General features: G+C 38.4%; 1 protein-coding gene across 6 annotated transcripts in view; it reads left to right on the top strand.

Annotated features, from left to right (window-relative positions):
- Positions 1-19388, top strand: part of PTPN4 (protein tyrosine phosphatase non-receptor type 4) — a 225042-nt gene that overhangs the window by 49335 nt on the left and 156319 nt on the right. For 5 of the 6 annotated variants that reach the window (XM_069066917.1, XM_069066916.1, XM_069066920.1 and 2 more), the window contains one exon: positions 6586-6740. In XM_069066917.1, the coding sequence (XP_068923018.1) occupies positions 6603-6740 (138 nt within the window). In that variant the 5' untranslated portion in view covers positions 6586-6602. Of the gene's footprint in view, positions 1-5244; positions 6056-6585; positions 6741-19388 lie in introns of those variants that run through there. The other variant, XM_069066919.1, reaches the window with a different exon arrangement.

The raw sequence follows: 19388 nt of genomic DNA, 5'->3' as shown, positions 1-19388 counted from the left end.
CTTAGGGGAAAGTCCCTGGTATATAGGTAGGACAGAAATCTGTTAGACATGTTCATTAAAAGTTGCCCACAACAGTAGCTCAAATGTACACATGTATATATATACATATGTATACATGTATGTTGATAGATTGATGGAACTAAGATTTGCAAAGCACTTTACATTCAGAATGGATTGGAATCTTCATCAGTCATTATACCAAATTCCTGAATGATTATGGATCTAATTTAAAGAGATTTTGTAATGTTCCAGGTTTTAATTCAGTTAGCATCGTATTGTTTTGCAAACAATAACATCTGGAGAACTCACCATCTGGATGCTGTGGCTTTTATACTGGGGGCAAAGAGTTGATGGACATCATTGGCCTTCCTGTTTTATGCTTCATTTGATATCGACGATCACAGTTGTTTAAGTCTGATCAAAAATCAGGGGATCATTATAACTGTAAAGAAATCTTACATTGTCTTTACATAAATGTACGGGAAATACTTTGTTAGACCAGCTAAGTAATTGTTTTGATTTACTAAATCAGATGCCCTTTATAGTCACCTTTCAGTCAGCTTAGGAGAAGCGAGGTGACTCTGGATAAGTATGCTGGGCCTTGAGTCAGAAGACCTGAGTTCAAAACCTGGCCTCAGATGTCATTAGCAGTGTGACCCTTGGTAAGCCACTGAACTTGTGTTTACATTAATACACTGAAGAAGGAAATGGCAAGCCACTCCTATATCTTTGCCAAGAAAATTCCATGAATGGTATGGTCCATGGGGTCATGAAGAGTTGGACACAGCTGAATGACAGAGCATCAACAACATGCCTTTCCATCAGGGATTTTACTGTTATGGAGAATCGTTTATGAAAGGGCACCTATTTCTATCTTTGCCAGCATTGGTGATGTCCTTGATTTGTGTTCTTTATTCTCATAAAAATCTGTAGATGGGAAAATCTAGGCATATGAGTTATATTTTCTTTTTTCAAATGCTTTATTAACTTCTGATTTACATAATTCATTTCCACCAGATTTTGAGTTACAAATTTTCTCCCTGTTTTTCCCCTACTCACTGCCCCAAAATAGCAGTCCCACAGGATATCCCCTCTTCCAATCTGCTCTCCCATATTTTCTCCCATATCACTTTCGACTTTTCCAGTAGGGCATGGTGGATCTGTATGCCCCAGTGTCTGTATATCTTATTTCCCAATTATGTGTAAAGTAGTATTAATAATAGTATTATTAACTATATATATATATGTATATACATATATTTTTAAACATTTGATTTTAAAAATTTGAATTCCAGATTCATTCCCTTTCTCCCTTATTACCCACCCTTACTGGGAAGATAAGCAGTTCAGTATAGCTTGTATATGTGTAGCTAATGCAAAACATTAACATAGAAGATATATTGTAAAAGACTGACTATATTTCCCTCCCTCCTATCCCACCTCCCACTTGTTCGGTTCTCTACTTTGATCCTGTCCCTTTTCAAAAGTGGGTGCTTCTAACTTCCCTCTCCCCGAGCCTCACTGCCTTTCATCATCCCCCCCTCTGATCCCTTTCCCCCCTTCTCTCCTGTAGGGTAAGATACCCTATTTAGTGTGTATTTCATTCCCTCCCCGAGCCAAATTCAATGGGAATAAGATTTGACCCATTCCCTTTTGCCTTCCTGTTCTTCCCCTCCATTGTAACCATTTTCCCTTGCCTCTTCTGTATAAGATAGTTTACCCCATTTTGTCTCTCCCCATCTCCACTCATCATATTCCTCTCTCACCTCTTAATTTCACCTTTTAAGTATCATCCCTTCCTGTTAAATTGGTCCTGTGCCCTCTATCTATGTATACCTGTAAACATATATACACACATTCACATATATGTATTCATCTGCCCATATACCCTCATATATAGACATATATATTTCTATTCCCTTCAGCTATTTTCATACTGAGAAAAGTTTCATCAGTTACAATTATTGGTTTTCCATGTAGGAATGTTAATAGTTCAACTTTGATAAGTTCCTTATGATTTCTTTTCCCTGTTTACCTTCTCATGCTTCTCTTGCTTCTTGTATCTGAATGTCAAATTTTCTATTCAACTTTGGTTTTTTCATCAAGAATGCTTGAAAGTCCTGTATTCCACTGAATGACCATATTTTCCCCTGAAAGATGATACTCAGTTTTGCTGGGTAGGTGACTCTTGGTTTTAATCCCAGCTCCTTTGACCTCCGGAATAGCACATTCCAGGCTGTTCGATCCCTCAGTGTAGAAGCTGCTAGATCCTGTGTTATCCTGATTGTGTTTCCCCAATATTCAAATTGTTTCTTCCTGGCTGCTTATAATATTCTCTCCTTAATCTGGGAATTTCAGAACCTGGCTATAATATTCCTAGGAGTTTTCTTTTTCAGGAGGTGATCGGTACATTCTTTCTACCTCTATTTTTGCCCTCTGGTTCTAAAACAGCAGGGCAGTTTTCCTTGAGGATTTCTTGGAGGATGATTTCTAGGTTCTTTCTTTGATCATGGCTTTCAGGTAGTCCAATAATTTTTAAATTATCTTTTATTTTTTAAGGTGTTATTTTCCTCAGTCAGACTGTTGACTCTCATATCATAATTTTCTTGCATTGTTCTCATATCTCTTCCCAATTTTTCCTCCACTTCTCTTATCTGCTTCTTAAGGTCTTCCCTCTATGGCCTGTAACCAGCTTATATTTTCCTTTGAAGCTTTTGGTGCAGGAGTTCTGACTTCACTGTCTTCCTCTTGTTCCATGCTTTGATCCTTTTTGTCCCCAAAATAGGAGTCTAATGTTGGGTTCTTCAGTTTGCTTTGTTTCCTTTGCCTGGTCATGTTGCCACTCAATTACTTGACTTTTGGGCTTTTTGCCACAGTAGGACTCTGCTACCAGACAGGGGAGCTTCGTACCAAATGCTGGGGAAACCCCAGCTGCCAGAAGTATTAGTTGGGTGCCCTCTCTGAGGTCTCCACACGCTCTGGCAAGCTGGTCACATACCCCAGGACCTACACCCTAGACTGCAATCCACATCCAAGCAGATTAAAGCAAGAGCAATTACCTCTCATACTGGTTGCTTGGTCCCCCTACAGTCTGCAGGCCAGGAGCTGAAGCTGCAGGCACAGCTCCTCAAGAAGCCGAGGCACTCCCAACTCTTGGGTCCCAAAGTCCACAGTGCACTGACCTCTCACTTTGTCCTTAACATCTATATATTGATAAATCTGGAAACGGCCACAGCTGCTGCTGATCTGGAGTCCCTCAGGCCGGTGGCTTGTGAGGCCCGCCCTGGGGCTAAAGCCTTGGCATGTGGCTGGGCTGGGCTCCCAGAGCGCTGAGCTGGCCAATTCCTGCTGGCCTGCCTGACTGTCCTCAGCGGGAGGTTAGCTTCTCTGTTTCATTTTGTGGTTTCTGCAGCTCCAAAATTTGTTCAGAGTTCCGTTTTACATGAATTAGGGAAGGTGGAAGCCAGAGCAGCATGGAGGACCTGCTTCTACTCCGCCATCTTGACCTGAATTATATTTTCTTGATATCCTTCTTTTAAAAATATAAACAATAAAGAGTGGCATTTTGGCCACTTTTTGTATTACAAACCTCTCTAGGAATCTTTTCAGTTAGATACCTTAAATCTCTTAACATTGTCAAAATTGCATTGCCTCCAACACAGACCTCCTTAAATCTAAATTAGTTGCATTTCCCATTCTTTTTGTACTTCATTTTGTAGCTTTTCTACTTCTTTGTGTAGCATATTGGGAACAGTAATGTTGAGTCCAAAAGTGGTAGCTCTGTTGTCTTGATAACGTTTTTAGTGTTATAAAAGTCTTAACAGATCTTTTCCACTAATTGGAAATTACATTATGTCATGTTTCCAATTGTATTCCTATATTCTCTTAGGACCATTTACCTTAATTGGGTCTCTTGTATCAAGCTTTTTATAATCAGTTTACTTCCCTTCTACTTTTACTTTATCATTATTGATATCTTTTGCTTACGTCATCTTGATTTCCCACTATCTCCTTTTTTTTCCTACCTAGAAAAATGAAGAATTTTTCTTTTATTTTTTTGGGTTTTTTGCTTTTTGGAGGGGAGAGGGCAGGGCAATTGGGGTTAAGTGAACTTGCCCAAGGTCACACAGCTAGTAAGTATGTCCAGTGTCTGAGGTTGGATTCAAACTCAGGTCCTCCTGACTCCAGGGCTGGTGCTCTGTTCACTGTGCCACCTATCCGCCCCCAAAATGAAGAATTTTTAAAGAGAAAATAGCTTACAAGTAAGAGCACCAGCCCCAGTGTCGGGATGACCTGGGGATCAAATCCGGGCTTAGATTCTTAGCACCATACCCAGAAATAACTGGCTGTGTAACCTTGAGCAAGTTACTTAACCCCAATTGCTTTAAAAAAAAAAAAAAAGAAAATAGCAGCTTAGCAGAACTAACCAACATTAGAACCTGAATCCAACAGACTGTGTTATTTTTTATTCCTATAATCTTCCATAAGCAACAAGGTTTTCCACTGCTTCTTTATGCTTCTTGCCTGCTCACAATCATCCAGCATCTTTTCCTGTAAGATTTTATAAACAAGCTCGTGTGGCTGCCGTCTGTCTGGTGGGGAGGTGAAGCATTCTTTGGCTAAAGTGATTGCTAGACACTTTTCATCTCTTTGTCATGGCAAAGACTTATATTAATTAAACTTCCATAAGAAATCAGTTAAACTTCAAGACCTTTGTTGGGTCATCATCCATGTCACATTCCCTAATTTGGGTTGTACATCCGGGTTCTGTTTTCAGTCCTTTCTCTATGTTCTCTCAGTGATCTCATCTCTCACAGGTTTAATTATCATGTCTAAGTTGATTACTTTCAAACTTGTAATACCCATCTCTAATTTTTCTCTTGTGTTTCAGTCCCATTATCTCAAACTACCTTTTGGACATTTTGCAGTGGATATTCTATTGATGTTTAAAATTCACTGTGTACAAAGCAGAATTTTCAATTTTCTTCTTTCTGTTTAGGCATCAGCCTCATTTATTCAGCCAAGTTCCCAATCTTGGTGTCATATTCAACTTTCCACTCTTACACAGCCCACATATCCAGTAAGTTGCTAAATTGTGTTAATTCCACCTGCAGTACATCCCATTCTTATCTTAGCCTATCAAAAATCTTATATTCCTACAAGAATTAGTCCCTGATACCTCTTTTTTAAGCAATTGGGGTTAAGTAACTTGCTCAAGGTTACACAGCCAGTTATTATTTCTGGGTGTGGTGCTGAGTATCTGAGCCCAGATTTGATCCAGGTCATCCCGACACTGGAGCCGGTGCTCTTACTCGCTGAGCCACCTGGCCGCCCCTAAGCAATCGGGGTTAAGTAACTTGCTCAAGGTTACACGGCCAGGTGTTTCTGGGTGGGTGCTAAGTGTCTGAGCCCGGTATTCGATCTCCAGGTTTTCTCAGCATTGGAGCCGGTGCTCTTACTAGCTAGCTGTGCTACCTGGCCGCCCCACTGATACCTCTTCTACAAAATCTTTCATAACATTGTACAGTTGTTAGCATTCTCTTCCTTTTCAGATCATTTTGTGTAATAACCTACATACATTGCATTTTTGTCGTCTTATCCCTATAACCTACCATAGTGGTTTGCACATAGTGAGCCCTCAATATTTATCCAAATTAATTGCATTTCTGCATTGCTTTTAATTTTTTTTTCAAAAACTGTGTGATATAATGTTTTCCCCAAGTGATTCTTTGTGGAGTTAGGACAAGTTTTTTCGCTTTGTAGGGAAGCTCTTAAATGGGCTGTCTAATTTCTCTTTTGTGATGAAGTTATTTAGTGTGTTCATTTATTGCTTTGTTTATTGTAGTATTTTATAATTTTTAGATAATTTCTTTTAGATTTCCACTTTTATTAGTATTAAGCTGTGTATACTACTTTCTGAGCATTTTCTTGATTTCTTTTGCTGCTGTTCTTATATCTCATTTTTCATTTTGCTGAATTTGTTCTCTAGGGCAAATAGACTATTTCAAGATATAAACACTCAAATGGCAAGAAGTTATAATTATATGAGATAGAGGTGAGACCTCTTACTCAGTCAAATATTTTACTAGAATATGATGATTATTGTAAAAAATGAAAGAAAAAAAGGCTTTAAAAATCTTACCTGAAAATTATTGTCAAACTGGGATTCTGTTTGATTTAAATAAATAAGGAGTTCTTAATGTTTTTTCTGTTATTGACCCTATGGACCATTTCTCAGAATAATGTTTTTGAAGTAATAAATAATATACATAGGATTACAAAGGAAACTAATTACCCTGAAATAGTTATCAAAATAAAAACGAATTCACAGATTTTTTTTCACAATTCACAAAATTTTTCTCCTATCCAAGTTTATAGACCCCTTCCCCCCCCCAAAAAAAAATCTATCCATAGATCCCTTAGGGTATCTTGACTGCTTAAAAATAGTTTAAAGTAAAATGTAGCCAAATATTCTTTGCCTCTCTTTTATTTTCTTAGAATTTGTTCAGATAAAATTTAACACGTATCATTTAAGGGTTATGTTGTATCTTCACCATACTATCATTTTTTTTCTTATTTGTAAAGACCCTGTGTGGACAGTAATGACCGCACGCTTCCGATTGCCAGCTGGCAGAACTTACAATGTACGAGCATCCGAGCTGGCACGAGACAGACAGCACACAGAGGTGGTCTGCAACATTCTTCTCTTGGATAACACTGTACAAGCTTTCAAAGTCAATGTAAGTATCACATATACAAACCTTACTGCTTTTTTATTTGCTAGTACAAATTTACATGTCTGTTTAACCTGGCGTAATTGAGGGAAAAACCAGTCTGAAGTCAGGAAAAATTATTTTTTAAAGTAAATATAACTGAATTTTTAGAAACAAAGATCATTCTTAATACCCATATGCTACTGGTGGTGTTGTATAGTTATAGTCATGGAACATTAAAGCATTAAAATAATTAAAAATGTGGGGCAGCCAGGTAGCACAGAGAGTAAGAGCACCAGCCCCAGTGTCGGGATGAACTGGATCAAATCCAGGCTCAGATACTTAGCACCACACCCAGAAATAACTGGCTGTGTAACCTTGAGCAAGTTACTTAACCCCGATTGCTTAAAAAATAATAATAATTAAAAATGAACATCTTCAATTCTTAGTAAAAGTATCATTTACACAAGTTAGTCTAATTTCTAGACTAATTCCTCAGAAGGTAGTGAGGAAAGTAAGCTGCAACGGGTAATAAATAATGATTTACAAAGAAATACCAAATGAAAAGAAATGTACAATTACAAAAGAAGATGAACTGGTCAAGTGATAAAAGATAGAAAAGGGAAGGCTTATCGTGTTACTTCATTGGTATACTCTCATTCAATTGGGTGAAACCCCTGTTGTGAACTTTTGTTGAACAAGAAGAAGCCTTTTGGACAGGCAGGCTTGTTTGGGTTATAGTTGGCATGATTGGCGGGGGCATCCACAATGAGGAGATAATATATGAGTAGTTTTATTCTCAAGTATATACAGTAATTCAGACTATTCAGACAAATATGTTGTCCCATTGGAGAGCCTTAGAAGACTGGATCTAATGAATAGTTTAGCAATGATTTGGAATTAATCTGTCCCAAGAATGTGTGTGTGTGAGGGGTGGCCAGGTGGCACAGTGAGTAAGAGCACCGGCCCCAGAGTCGGGAGACCTGGGATTGAATCCGGGCTCAGACACTTAGCACCCAGCCAGAAACACCTGGCCATGTAACCTTGAGAAAGTTACTTAACCCCAATTGTTTAGGGGAGGCCAGGTGGCTCAGCGAGTAAGAGCACTGGTCCCAGAGTTGGGATGACCTGGGATCGAATTGGGCTCAGATACTTAGCACCACACCCAGAAATAACTGGCCGTGTAACCTTGAGCAAGTTAACCCTAATTGCTTTAAAAAAAAAAAGTGTGTGTGTTTTAAAATGAATCGAAAGTTCCTGAAAACAATTCTCAAAACTATTCTAAGCCTATTGCCATTTTATTAACATATTCAATGATAACCAAAAAAAGCCTATCTCTTAGGTGAATTATTTATTTGTTAACCAAAATTTTTGAGTGTCTAGTATGTGCATATCTCACCATATCCCAGATTCTCTGAAGGAATATAAAGAAATATAACACAGTAGCTTTGATCTTTTTTTATAATAGAAAGCAACCTTTGTAAACCAGAAAAGTACTTTATAAACCACAGATTTCTTTGTCAGCTATTTTTATTAATAACTTTGATTTCATAACTTTCAGAGCACTATTTACTAAAGCTATTCTTGACAATTGCATCTTGAAAACACCTTTGTACTGTGTTGGAAAATTTCTTAGTGAATATTTTCTTGGAGGTCTCTTGCATTATTATTATTCAACATTTACTTTACCCATTCCCCAAGTAAGCATCTGCTCTGAAGAAAAGAATCTGAAATATAGAATTATTATGATTAAGAATCTGAGGGGTGGCTAGGTGGCGCAGTGAATAGAGCCTTGGCCCTGGAGTCAGGAGGACCTGAATTCAAATCTGGCCTCAGACGCTTGACACACTTACTAGTTGTGTGACTTTGGGCAAGTCACTTAACCCCAATTGCTCTCCAAAAAGTAAAAAAAAAAGGGGTAAGAAAGACTGAGCTGAAATTGCTCTCTGTGGGGTTCTTTATAATGAGGGCCATTAAGCATTTCTGAGAACTGTACTGTTGTGGAGAAGATCTAGTTAGTGGATAAGTATTTATTAAGCACCTGATCTGTGCTAGTCACGGAGCACTTGAGATACAAGGAAAGGCGAAAGACAGCCCCGACTCTAAGGAGTTAATTAGGGAAACAGCATCTGCACAGCTATGTGCTGGTAAGTTACATGCGGGCTAAACAGGGGGCCATCTTGGAGAGAAAGCGCAAGGTTACAGAGCACTGGGAGAGTCTTGGTAGGAGAGGAAAAAGATGAGAAGGAACATGGGTGCTATGCATCATGTATATTAACAGCCTTTCAACTGTATTTAAAGTACAGATTTATTGAAAGAGACGTATGTGAAAAGTTAAGCTTGATTCTGTGAAATATTTTTGGATTATGCATTTGTATCTGTTATGTACCTTTCCCGTTTAAAAAAAAATTTCTTGCATTATTGTTCCCAGTAACTTTGAGGCTATGAATTATACATATTTAGCTTTAAAATAATATGTCTAAATTTTCTTGTAGTTTTTGTAAGTTTTAATTATTCACTCTTAATGTTTATGTGCCTTTTTAAGTTTGTTTTTTCATTTTAAAATGAGGTTAGACTAGATTTCCTCTTAGCTCTAAACTTTCTGAACTCAATACAAATTTTTCATAATTTTTCTATCAATTGAATAAATTTACTTTCACTTTAATTTGATCATCTGTGTTCCATGATATAAATATTTTCTAATTATATTTGGGATATTGGACCCAGCCCTCAGGATGTTAATGTTTGTTTGCTTGAAAAGCATCTTAATCTCTAGCACACATCAGACTGTTCATTTCTATTTTCTAAATTAAGGTTAGAAAAATATTGTCTTTAAACAGACTTATGGTTAAATCTGGGAAAGAATTTAGAAAGGATTTGGGCTAACTTCCTCATTTTATAGATAAGAGAAAAAGGAAACACTGAGAAGTGGTCATTGCCTCTTTTCCATTTAATTTACATTATTGTATTTGGGCTATATGTACATTGCTGCAGTCTGTTATTGAAAAAAGTCAGATTAAGACATTAATCTCAAAGAAAAGAAAAAGAAATCATAATAAGATTCCATAAGAGGCACAAATGTAGGGATTTAACAGAAGCTGAAGAGATTAAGAAGAGGTTTGGCAAGAATACACAAAAGAATTTCACTGGAGAGATCTTAACATCACTGGTAACCATGATGGTGTTGTTATTGATCTAAACACAGTATCGGCCACTAAATTGGAAAACAGTTTATGTCCCTTTTTTAAAGAAAGGCTATGCCAAGGAATGGTCAGATTACCAAAGAATTGCACTGATTTCACACACCAGCGAGGTTATACTTAAGATTCTGCAAGCAAGGCTTTGGCATCCCGTGACTTGAGAATCCAGAAGAGCAGGCTGTCAGCTCTATTTGTGTGGCACCAAGAGTGACCTTGTGGAGGAAGATCAAAGATTGCGCCAGATTGACTTCCATGATGTCCATGATTATGCAGATGACATAAAAGCTTAGCTCTTGGAGATATCTAGCAAGATGGGCCAGAGTATAAATGATCTGTTCCAGAAGGTGGCAGAAGATTACATTACAGTGTGACTGCCTTCCAGTTGATGACAGTGGACAAAGGCTTTGACTTGGGTCAGAAGGGCAACACCTTCTTCTATAGTTGCTGCCGTTACTGAGAGCCACCCTGCCACCTGTAAGGGACCCTGCTGGACCCCTGCATGCTCTCTGCTGGTTGGGGGGCTGTCTGAGTTGCCCTCTGCCCCAGAGACAAAAAGGGATGGGCCTGTACTGGCCCAGGATCAGAGGAAGCAGCAGACTGAAGGGCGAGAGGAAGCCATTTTGGACTCTGGGCTCTCTGCTATTTGCTGGGAAGCACTTGTATTTCTGCACATAATTTAAGTGGCTTCTGCCTTGTAAATAAAGTCCCTCCTCACCTTCCTCCCTCCCCCCAAGAAAGAATTGAACATGGAACAACTGATTGGCTTAAGATAGGGAGAAGACTATGACAAGGGTATATATTGTCCCTTTATTGATTTAATTTATATGCCGAGTACATCATGAGATTCCAGAAGAGATGAATTAAAAGCTGGAGTTAATGTTGCTGGGAGAAATGTTAACCATCTCAGATATGCAGATAATACCACTCTGATGGCAGAAAGTGAAGAATTAAGAAGCCTCTTCATAAAGGTGTAAGAGGAAACTGTAAAAGCTGGCTTGAAGCTTAATATAAAAAAAACTTAAGATCTTGGCAACTGGTCCCATTACTTCCTGGAAAATAGAGGGAGAAGAAGTGAAAACAGTGGCAGGTTTTCTACTCTTGGGCTTAAAGATCACTTGTTCCTTGGAAGGAAAATTAGCAAATTTGCACAGCATACTAAAAAGCAAAGACACCACCCTGCAACAAAGGTTCATATAATCAGAACTATGATTTTTCCAGTAACAATGTATGGTTGTGACAGTTGGACTATAAGGAAGGCTAAGCAACACAGAATTGATGTTTTTGAATTTGGTGCTGAAGAAGACTTTTGAGAATCACTTGGACAACAGGGAGATCAAATTAGCCAATACTTAAAGAAATTAATTCATGCCATTCACTAGAAGGTCAAATACTGAAGCTGAAGCTAAAATACTTTGACTACATGTAAAGCCATGCATGAGCAGCTTTCCAGAGGACCGCTGCTGTGAATACCTTTTAAGGTTCTGATTACATAGTATAGCAAACTGCCTATTTATTCAATAACAAATCAGAGCAAAACATTTCCAGAAGATGAAAATTACAGCATTTAGAATGTTATAACTTCACACCTTATCACTAAAAGGGCCACATAGTTTGTACCAAAGCAGTCACATAGTTTGAAAACAAAGTAACTCAGTCATTCAATCATTGTTAAGGAGGCTTGCCTCCTTAAGGGACACAAAATACAAAAGTCAAAGTCCTCCACCCATAGGGTGCGATTAAATTACAGTTTCATCAGTCACTACGCAGTACCCACGGGAGAGGTCTTTTCATCTTGACTTGGGGCAGGCTCTCAGCTTCCATGCTTCCCCTTCCATGGTCCCAGCTCCTGCCCAAATCTAACCAACCGAAAGCAGACAGCTCCCAGCTCCTTGTCCAGCTCTCCGTGCAGTTCCTGCTCCACATTGGGGCTCACAGTGTCCAGTCCACCTCAAGTCCTTCACAGCTTGTGTTCCTGCCACAGCAATAGCTACACACATCAAGCTTAGCAGAATGACAACAGTATTCACACACATGGTCAGCACTATCGTCTCAGTTCTCTTTCTGCCTGTGAAATCAACACAGACCCAAAACAGACCAAGTGCGGCCAGTTCTCGGGAGTTTGTTCTCAGAAGAAGCTGTGCCACCACAAGTTTTGTTCTCAAAATCAAAGTCACTTCATCCAGCCTCCACGCGGCTCGCTCCAAGAAATTCTTTCTCAGTTCTTCTCAATTCTCAGTTCAGTCTTCAGTCCAGCAGCAGTAGCTTCCCTGCCTCCAGATGCTTGCTGAGAGAAATCCCCCTCCCCTCCCTGGCAGCACCTGCTCTGCCTCCACCATGCTTATCCCAAGAAATTCTGACTCTCCCAGCTGGGGATCTTCCTTGTACATGGTTCCTCCCTGTTCAGCCCTTTCCTGTCACATCAGCAACATGGGTTCATACCTTGTTTCTTTACAGAGGCTTAATTTGAAACTAGGTGCTAAGTACCTATTAGCTTGGCAGTACAAAGGGATCTTCAGATTTCATTACTATTACACTACATAATGAGAAGACAGGATTCATTGGAAAAGAATGTGATGTTGGAAAAGATTGAAGGCAAAAGGAAAAGGGGACAGCAGGAGATGAGATGGATTGAGTGCATCATGGAAACAACAAATGTGAACCTGGACAAACTTTAAGAGAGAGAAGGGCCTGGCATGTTAGGGTTCACGGGGTCTTGAAGAGTCTTCATGATTGAATGACTGAACAAAAACAGTGACAATTCTTACTTGAATTGATAGTGCTTTTAGTCTACCAAATGGTGGGTATCTAGATAATGAGTCAGTAAAGAGAATTTCTATACATTTCAAACTAATTATCTCCTGCTTTAAATTAAGGGGGAAAGCTTTGCATCTCACTACCTATTTTTACTACCCTCGTTTTAACATATTTAACATATTTCTCTCCAGGCTTTGTAACCTTGAGGCAACTGGGATTAAGTAACTTGCCCAAAGTTACATGGCTAGTGTTTGTATGTGTGTGTGTGTGTGTGTGTGTGTGTGTATGTGTCTATGCGTGCGTGTGTGCGCGCACACCAGAACCAAACTCACGTCCTCCTGCCTCCGGGGCTGGCGCTTAACTCACTGTGCCACCCAGCTGCCCCTTTGATTTGCTCATTTTCAAGAACCATTAGTCTGGAATTTCCTTTCTCTGTTATAAATTAATTTACTACTTGTTTATAATATACCACTGGTCTTTGGGAGTGACTTTCCCATGGTCGTATAGTGAATTAATGAACATTAATTCTGAGTTTGTAGGATTTTTCTTTTAAAATGAAAAAGATTTGCTCAAGTTCTATCTATTTTAATTCCTATATTTGGTAGTGTAAGCTTGTCCAAATGGTTTTGTGTTAAATCAGTGTCTACTTTGGACGAAAAAAAGGAGACAGCGCAGACACAAAATTTAAGTCTTCAGATGAAGTTAGACAGTTGAATGTGTGGGATGAGGGAGACTGATAAGATATGTGGTACTTTTTACAGAAATTGGGAAGAGGGAAGAGTTTGGGATGAAAAATGTTTAAAACATGTTGAGTATGAGATATATCTGGGACATCCAATTTGAAATGTCCACTATGCACATATCTGTGTGTGTGTGTGTGTGTGTTTTGATTTTTGAGTCATTTGCGTGGCAACAATGGTTAATTATATAAGCCTTGATGTGTTACTGAGAGTGTGGAGTGAAAAGAAAAGAGGGCGTGGGACAGAAGGCCAACTCAACAGCTGCAAGCTTTAATAGGGATGATGAATTAGTAAAGGAGATGGAGAAAGACCCTTTAGATAGGCAGAAAAGGAAAGTGTTTTGATAGCTCAGAGGGGAGATAGTATCCTGGGGAGAGCATGGTTAGTAGTGTCATATGTAGAGCAAATAGGTCAAGAAGAATGATAAAAGACCATCAAATATGGCAGTTAAATCATTGGTAACTTCACTTGAATGATGAGGTAGAAACCACATTGCAGAAAGACAGGATTGTGAGAGAAGAGGAAATGGAGGCAGCTAGTATAGAAAGCTTTTCCAAGGGAATTTGACTGAGAAGGAAAGGAGAGAAATAGAACAGTACCTCAAGATTAGTAGGCCTTATTGAAGGTTTTTTTGAGGATAAAGGAGACTTGGGCATGTTGGAAATAAGTAGACACGGAGCCAGTAGGTAGAGATTAAAGATAAGATGGAATTGGGCCTGGGGAGATGGTTGGTCAGTCTATTGGAGAGGAGTGGAGAAGCTTCAATCAAGGACACATGTTGAGGAATTGGGCTTGACAAAAGGCTTTGTCAGGATACTGAAGGAAAAGGAGAAAAGAGTAGGTGATATGTCAGGGAATTTTGAGGGGAAAGGGAGAAAAGGAAGCTCACATTATATAGCTTCAATTTTCTTTATTCAGATCAATTTAATTGATACCTTTTTATATCAGCAAAATTTCTTTGTGCTACTCCCTCTCACAGAGAGTTATTGCATATAACAAATAATATTTTAAATTTAAAAAAGAGAACAGAATCAGGAAAACTGATTAATACACAGAAAAGTGCTTAGTATGGCTCTCGTATGGATCACTCTTCTCTACAGAAAGTTGGGACTGTCTTGTCATATCTTTACTTTGTAATTTTGTAACATTTACATTTGATTGTTTTGTGGTTATTCTTTTTATTTGCATTGTTATCATTGTATGCATTGTTTTCTAGACTCTGCTTGCTTCACTTTGCATTAGTTCATGTAAATCTTTCCTTGCTTATTTTTATTCATCACTTTTTACAGCACAGTAATACTCCATTATATTTATGCATAATTTTTTAGCCATTCCTCCAGTCAACATAGCCTCATTTTTCTAGTAGAGTTAAAGACAAGATCCTCAGGTCAGAGATATTGGAGGTAAGGAGGTCAATGACAGGAAGACCTCATATATATCAAGATAATTAAAGCATCACTTTGTGTAGTAGCAAACACCTTGAAACAAAGTAGGTACAAATTGATTGGGGAATGGTGTGAATAAATGAATGAAAGAGAAATCATTTATTAAGAGCTCACTGTCCGCCAAGTAGTATGTTAAGAGCTAGGGATACAAATGTGAAAGAAATGATAGTTCATGCCCTCAAGGAATCTCCCTTTTGATGGTCATAAAGAGGGTTAGGCTTAAAAGTTAAAAAGCAACACAACAATTATGTACATTCTATATGTGTATAGGGTAAATTGGAGCTACTAATAGAAGGTGAGATTTTGGTTGAGACTTGAAGGAAGACCAAGAAGGAGATGAGGGAGAGAATTCCAGGTATGAAAGACAGTAAAAATTCCTGGAGTCAGGAGTTGCAGTGTCTTGTGGAGAAAATAGCAAGGAAACCAGTATCCTTGGATCATAAGAGTACCTGGACAGAATTAGGATATGAGAAAAATTAGAATATAGGAAGGGATTAGGTTATGAAAGGCTTTAGAAGTCCGAGGATTTTTTATTTAATCCTAGAAGTAATAGGGAGCCACATGGTCAGACCTGCACTTTAGGAAGATTGATGAAGAAGAGTGAGGAGAGACTTGAGGCAGAGAGACCAACCGAAAGCCTATTGCAAGTTCATTCATGAGGTAATGAGGGCTAAGGGTAGTAGTGGCAGTGTCATTGTAGAAAAGAATTATACAAATGATGTTGCCAGAGTAGAAGTGACGGGACTTGGCAGCAGTTTGGTGGGGTGGGGTGGTGAAGTTAAGTTTAAGGAATTGAAAGAGAAAGTGAGTGGTCTAGGATGACACCAAGATTGTGAGCCTGGGTAATTGGGATAGTAGTGGCCTTAACAGGAATAGGAAATCAGGGTAAGGTGGAAGTTTGGAGGAAAAGATGAGTTCTCTTTGGATACAGTGAATTTAAGAAATCTGAATCACATCCAGTTTTGAGCTGTCAAGTATGTTATTGGAAATGCAAGACTGGAGAGAGTTTAGGGATTAGTTAAAGAAATCTGAACATCCTTTGCATCAATAATAATTAAAACCATTGGACCTGATGGGATCACCAAGTGAAATAGTATAGAGGGAGAAAAGAAAAGGGCCCAGGACAGAGCATTAGGGATCACCAGTGGTTAACAGGAGTGACCTGGATGGAGATAGAGGAGTGTTCAGACAGGTAGGAGCAAACACAGGAAAGAGCAGCATCACAGAAACTCAAAGAGAAGAGGGTGATCGACCAGATAATATCAAGAATAAGGAATGCATGTGATATATCGTATGTGAAATACCATGTAAATTATGTAGTATGTATTAATTATTACATGCATTTTTATCACTTTATATTTGTTGATCACTCTTAATGTTCTCTTTAGGTTTTCATAACCTATACTGTTATATGACATTTAATACTACATAATAAATATATGTAATGTCATATTTTATAATACAGTATATAGATCATATATAGTATTCATGTTCTTACAGCTTATTCTATAAATTTATGTATTTTAGATACAGTATTTATTGCTTACCCGATTTGATCACTCTCTTCTCCTTAGTACTCTCCTCTCTATAATATTTAATAAACGTAAAAACATGTATATGGTAAATACTGCATAAAGAATTATGTAATGAATACTCTCAAGATAATATAGAAATTTCGAGATTATATTTTCAGTATTTTGCAAGCAAAGACCATTTACCATACTTCTTCCTAATTTTCTTTTATATATTTTGAGTCACATAAGCAATAATCCTCATTGATAGAGGGATACCTATATCAGTAAAATTAAAGCTCCTTTGATGTTTTGAATTGAATTGTTATAATATATATTACATCCTTTTTAAATGGCCTTCAAAATTGTTGTTTGTTGAATATTATCTTTGCCATACATGTAGTCAGAAAATATGCAGGTAAAGGCTGTTTGGTTTATAAATCCTGCCTGAAAAAGTACATATCGGCTTGTTTAAATGCTTTATTTTTATGAGTTTAGGTTATGATTCATTTGATTATTTCTTTCTAAGTTCTTTCTTTGTTAGGCAACTATGCTTTCTTTTATTAAAAAAAAAGATTAATTCTGAGCTTTCCTTGCTTAAAGTGTTCCACAAAAAAGGCAATATTAAAATACACACATTATGATGTGATGTTTTAGTCCTTTTTTTAAGTGATGCAGTTCTGTTGGTTTTTTTAACCCAGTTTGTTGGTCATCCTCGTTTAAAAGGATGGAAATCATTGAAATACTAAACATGCGTCTAGAAGTCCAGATAGAGGGACAACATTGTTTTACTTTTTCTTTTCAAGTATTAATGACTACTTCTACTTCTGTTTTGACACTGAGATCCTGTTAAAAATAATGAATTGATGAAATTATTGATATTCTTATCAGTTGCAAGCCATTCTGGCAGATTCTTCATTGCCATGAATTTGTTAAATTTATCACCAGGGTCATCGTCATCATTATTACCAAACTTTACAACTACTCTAATAGCTCATAATAATATCTTTAGTGCATATGTATATATATACACATATGCATATTTGTGTATGTGTAAGTATTTATTAAATCCCTGCTATGTGCCAAGCACTGTGCTAAGTGCTGGGGATACAGAAGAGAAAAGCGGCAGCCACTTCCCTAAAGGAGCTCTCAATCTTGTGAGAAAGACAACAAATAAATATATGCAGATCAGCTCTATACAGGATAATTAGGAAAGGACATGAAATTTTAGGGGTGTGAAGGTATGTGTGTGTAGAGACCAGAGGGAAATAAGGAGCTCCCCACGAGGAAACTCCATCTACTAATGCTTTAATACAGAACAGCTAGGTCCTCTGCAACATGACTGTAGAGAGTTCCCTACATACAGCATAAAAGGCTGAGCCATGTACCCCCAGCCATGGAACCAGTCCGTGTTAGAAGCAGAACTTGGACTTAGTCTCCTTGATTCCAAGGCCAGTTCTCTTCTCTGTTAGGCCATTACACTCTTGCAGCTGTGGGGCACCTCACCTGGGGCTGCATGGGAGCACAGGTAGGTTCAGCTACTGGTGGAGGTGTGTCCTCCAGCCCTTGTGGGGGTTCTCCACAATAGGGTCTGTCAGTTCCCCTGGTCATGCCAAGACACTCCAGGGGTCCTGATGTTGGTGCTTGCCTGATCCATCACCCTGGGGCTCAGGATCTCTGCTGAGGTGGGGCTTTCCAGGACACCTCCTGTCTTCCGCTGGTCCCCTTCAGACATAGTAAGAGTGACCTTTCCCGTTAATCCCCCTAGAATCCTGAGCTAAAAGACTGCTGTACCCCATCTTTCTGTTGACTCCGCTGTTCCAGGATTTTTCCTGGGGTGGTATTTTCTGGGTTTTTCAAGGTGAATAACGGAGGGTGAGAGTGACTGACTGCTTGCTCTGCTATCTTGGCTCTGGGAAGTCTGGGCCATTACACTCTTTAAAAATGCTGAGGACCCCAAAGAACTTTTGTTTATGTGGATAATATCTATTGATATTTACCATATCAAAAATTAAAACTGATACACTTAAAATGTTAATTTATTAAGTCATCTAAAAAAAAACAATGATAAACCCATTGCATATTAACATAACAGCACAGTGCCTAGTCAGGAGGACCTGAGTTCAGATGTTGCCTCAGACACTTATCTGTGTGACCCATGACAAGTCACTTAACCCTGTTGGCCTCAGTTTCCTCATCTGTAAAATGAGCTGGAGAAGGAAATGGCAAACCCCTCCAGTGTCTTTGCCAAGAAAAACCCAAACAGGGTCCAAAAGAGTGAGTTATGACTGAAACAATTGAATAAGAACAGCATATTAACATGTTTGTGTTGTTATATTGTTATTTATTATATTATGTATTGTTATATAACAAAAATTTAGTGAGGTGACTTTGTTTTACATATTTTTGTATCCTTAATGTCTGATATCTAATCTCCTTTATTCATTCTATTTTTTTTAAAGCAATTGGGGTTAAGTAACTTGCCCAAGGTTACACAGCCAGTTATTTTGTGTGGGTGTTAACTATCTGAGGCCAGAACCGATCCCGGGTCTCCCAACTCCGGGGCCGGCGCTCTTACTGCGCCACCTGGCCACCCGTATTCATTCTATTTTGAGTGTTATTTTGGTTGAAGTATATAAAGAAAATCTGAACTTACATAGATATGTAGTTTGAAAAGGGAGTTTTTAAATTGCCAAATGTCTTAGTATTTATGAAAATAGTTTCAACCTTGCAGTCCCTGAAAGGGTCTCAGGGACTCTCAGGAATCTGTAGACCATACATAACTTGAGAACTCCTTCACTAGGCCATTCTCTTTCTTTCTGTCTCCCTGTCTCTGTCTCTCTTCCTCTCTTTCCTTCCTGTCTATTTACCTTCTGTTTTTATAGGTTGCTGAATGTTTTTCTGCAACACCACCACCATACAGATGATATAAGCTCCACTGTATGAATTTGTGTACTTAGAATTACAAGTTGTTCACCTGATTCTGGTCACATGGCTAGTCGGTATTGGAATAAGGACTCTGACA

This window comes from Petaurus breviceps, unplaced genomic scaffold (genome assembly GCF_028583685.1).
Source record: "Petaurus breviceps papuanus isolate PSGF00001 unplaced genomic scaffold, PetGlider_PUasm1.0 90731, whole genome shotgun sequence".
Classification (NCBI taxonomy): domain Eukaryota; kingdom Metazoa; phylum Chordata; class Mammalia; order Diprotodontia; family Petauridae; genus Petaurus; species Petaurus breviceps.
Note: the sequence above shows the minus strand (reverse complement) of the source record. Positions and strands in the feature narration are given on the sequence as shown.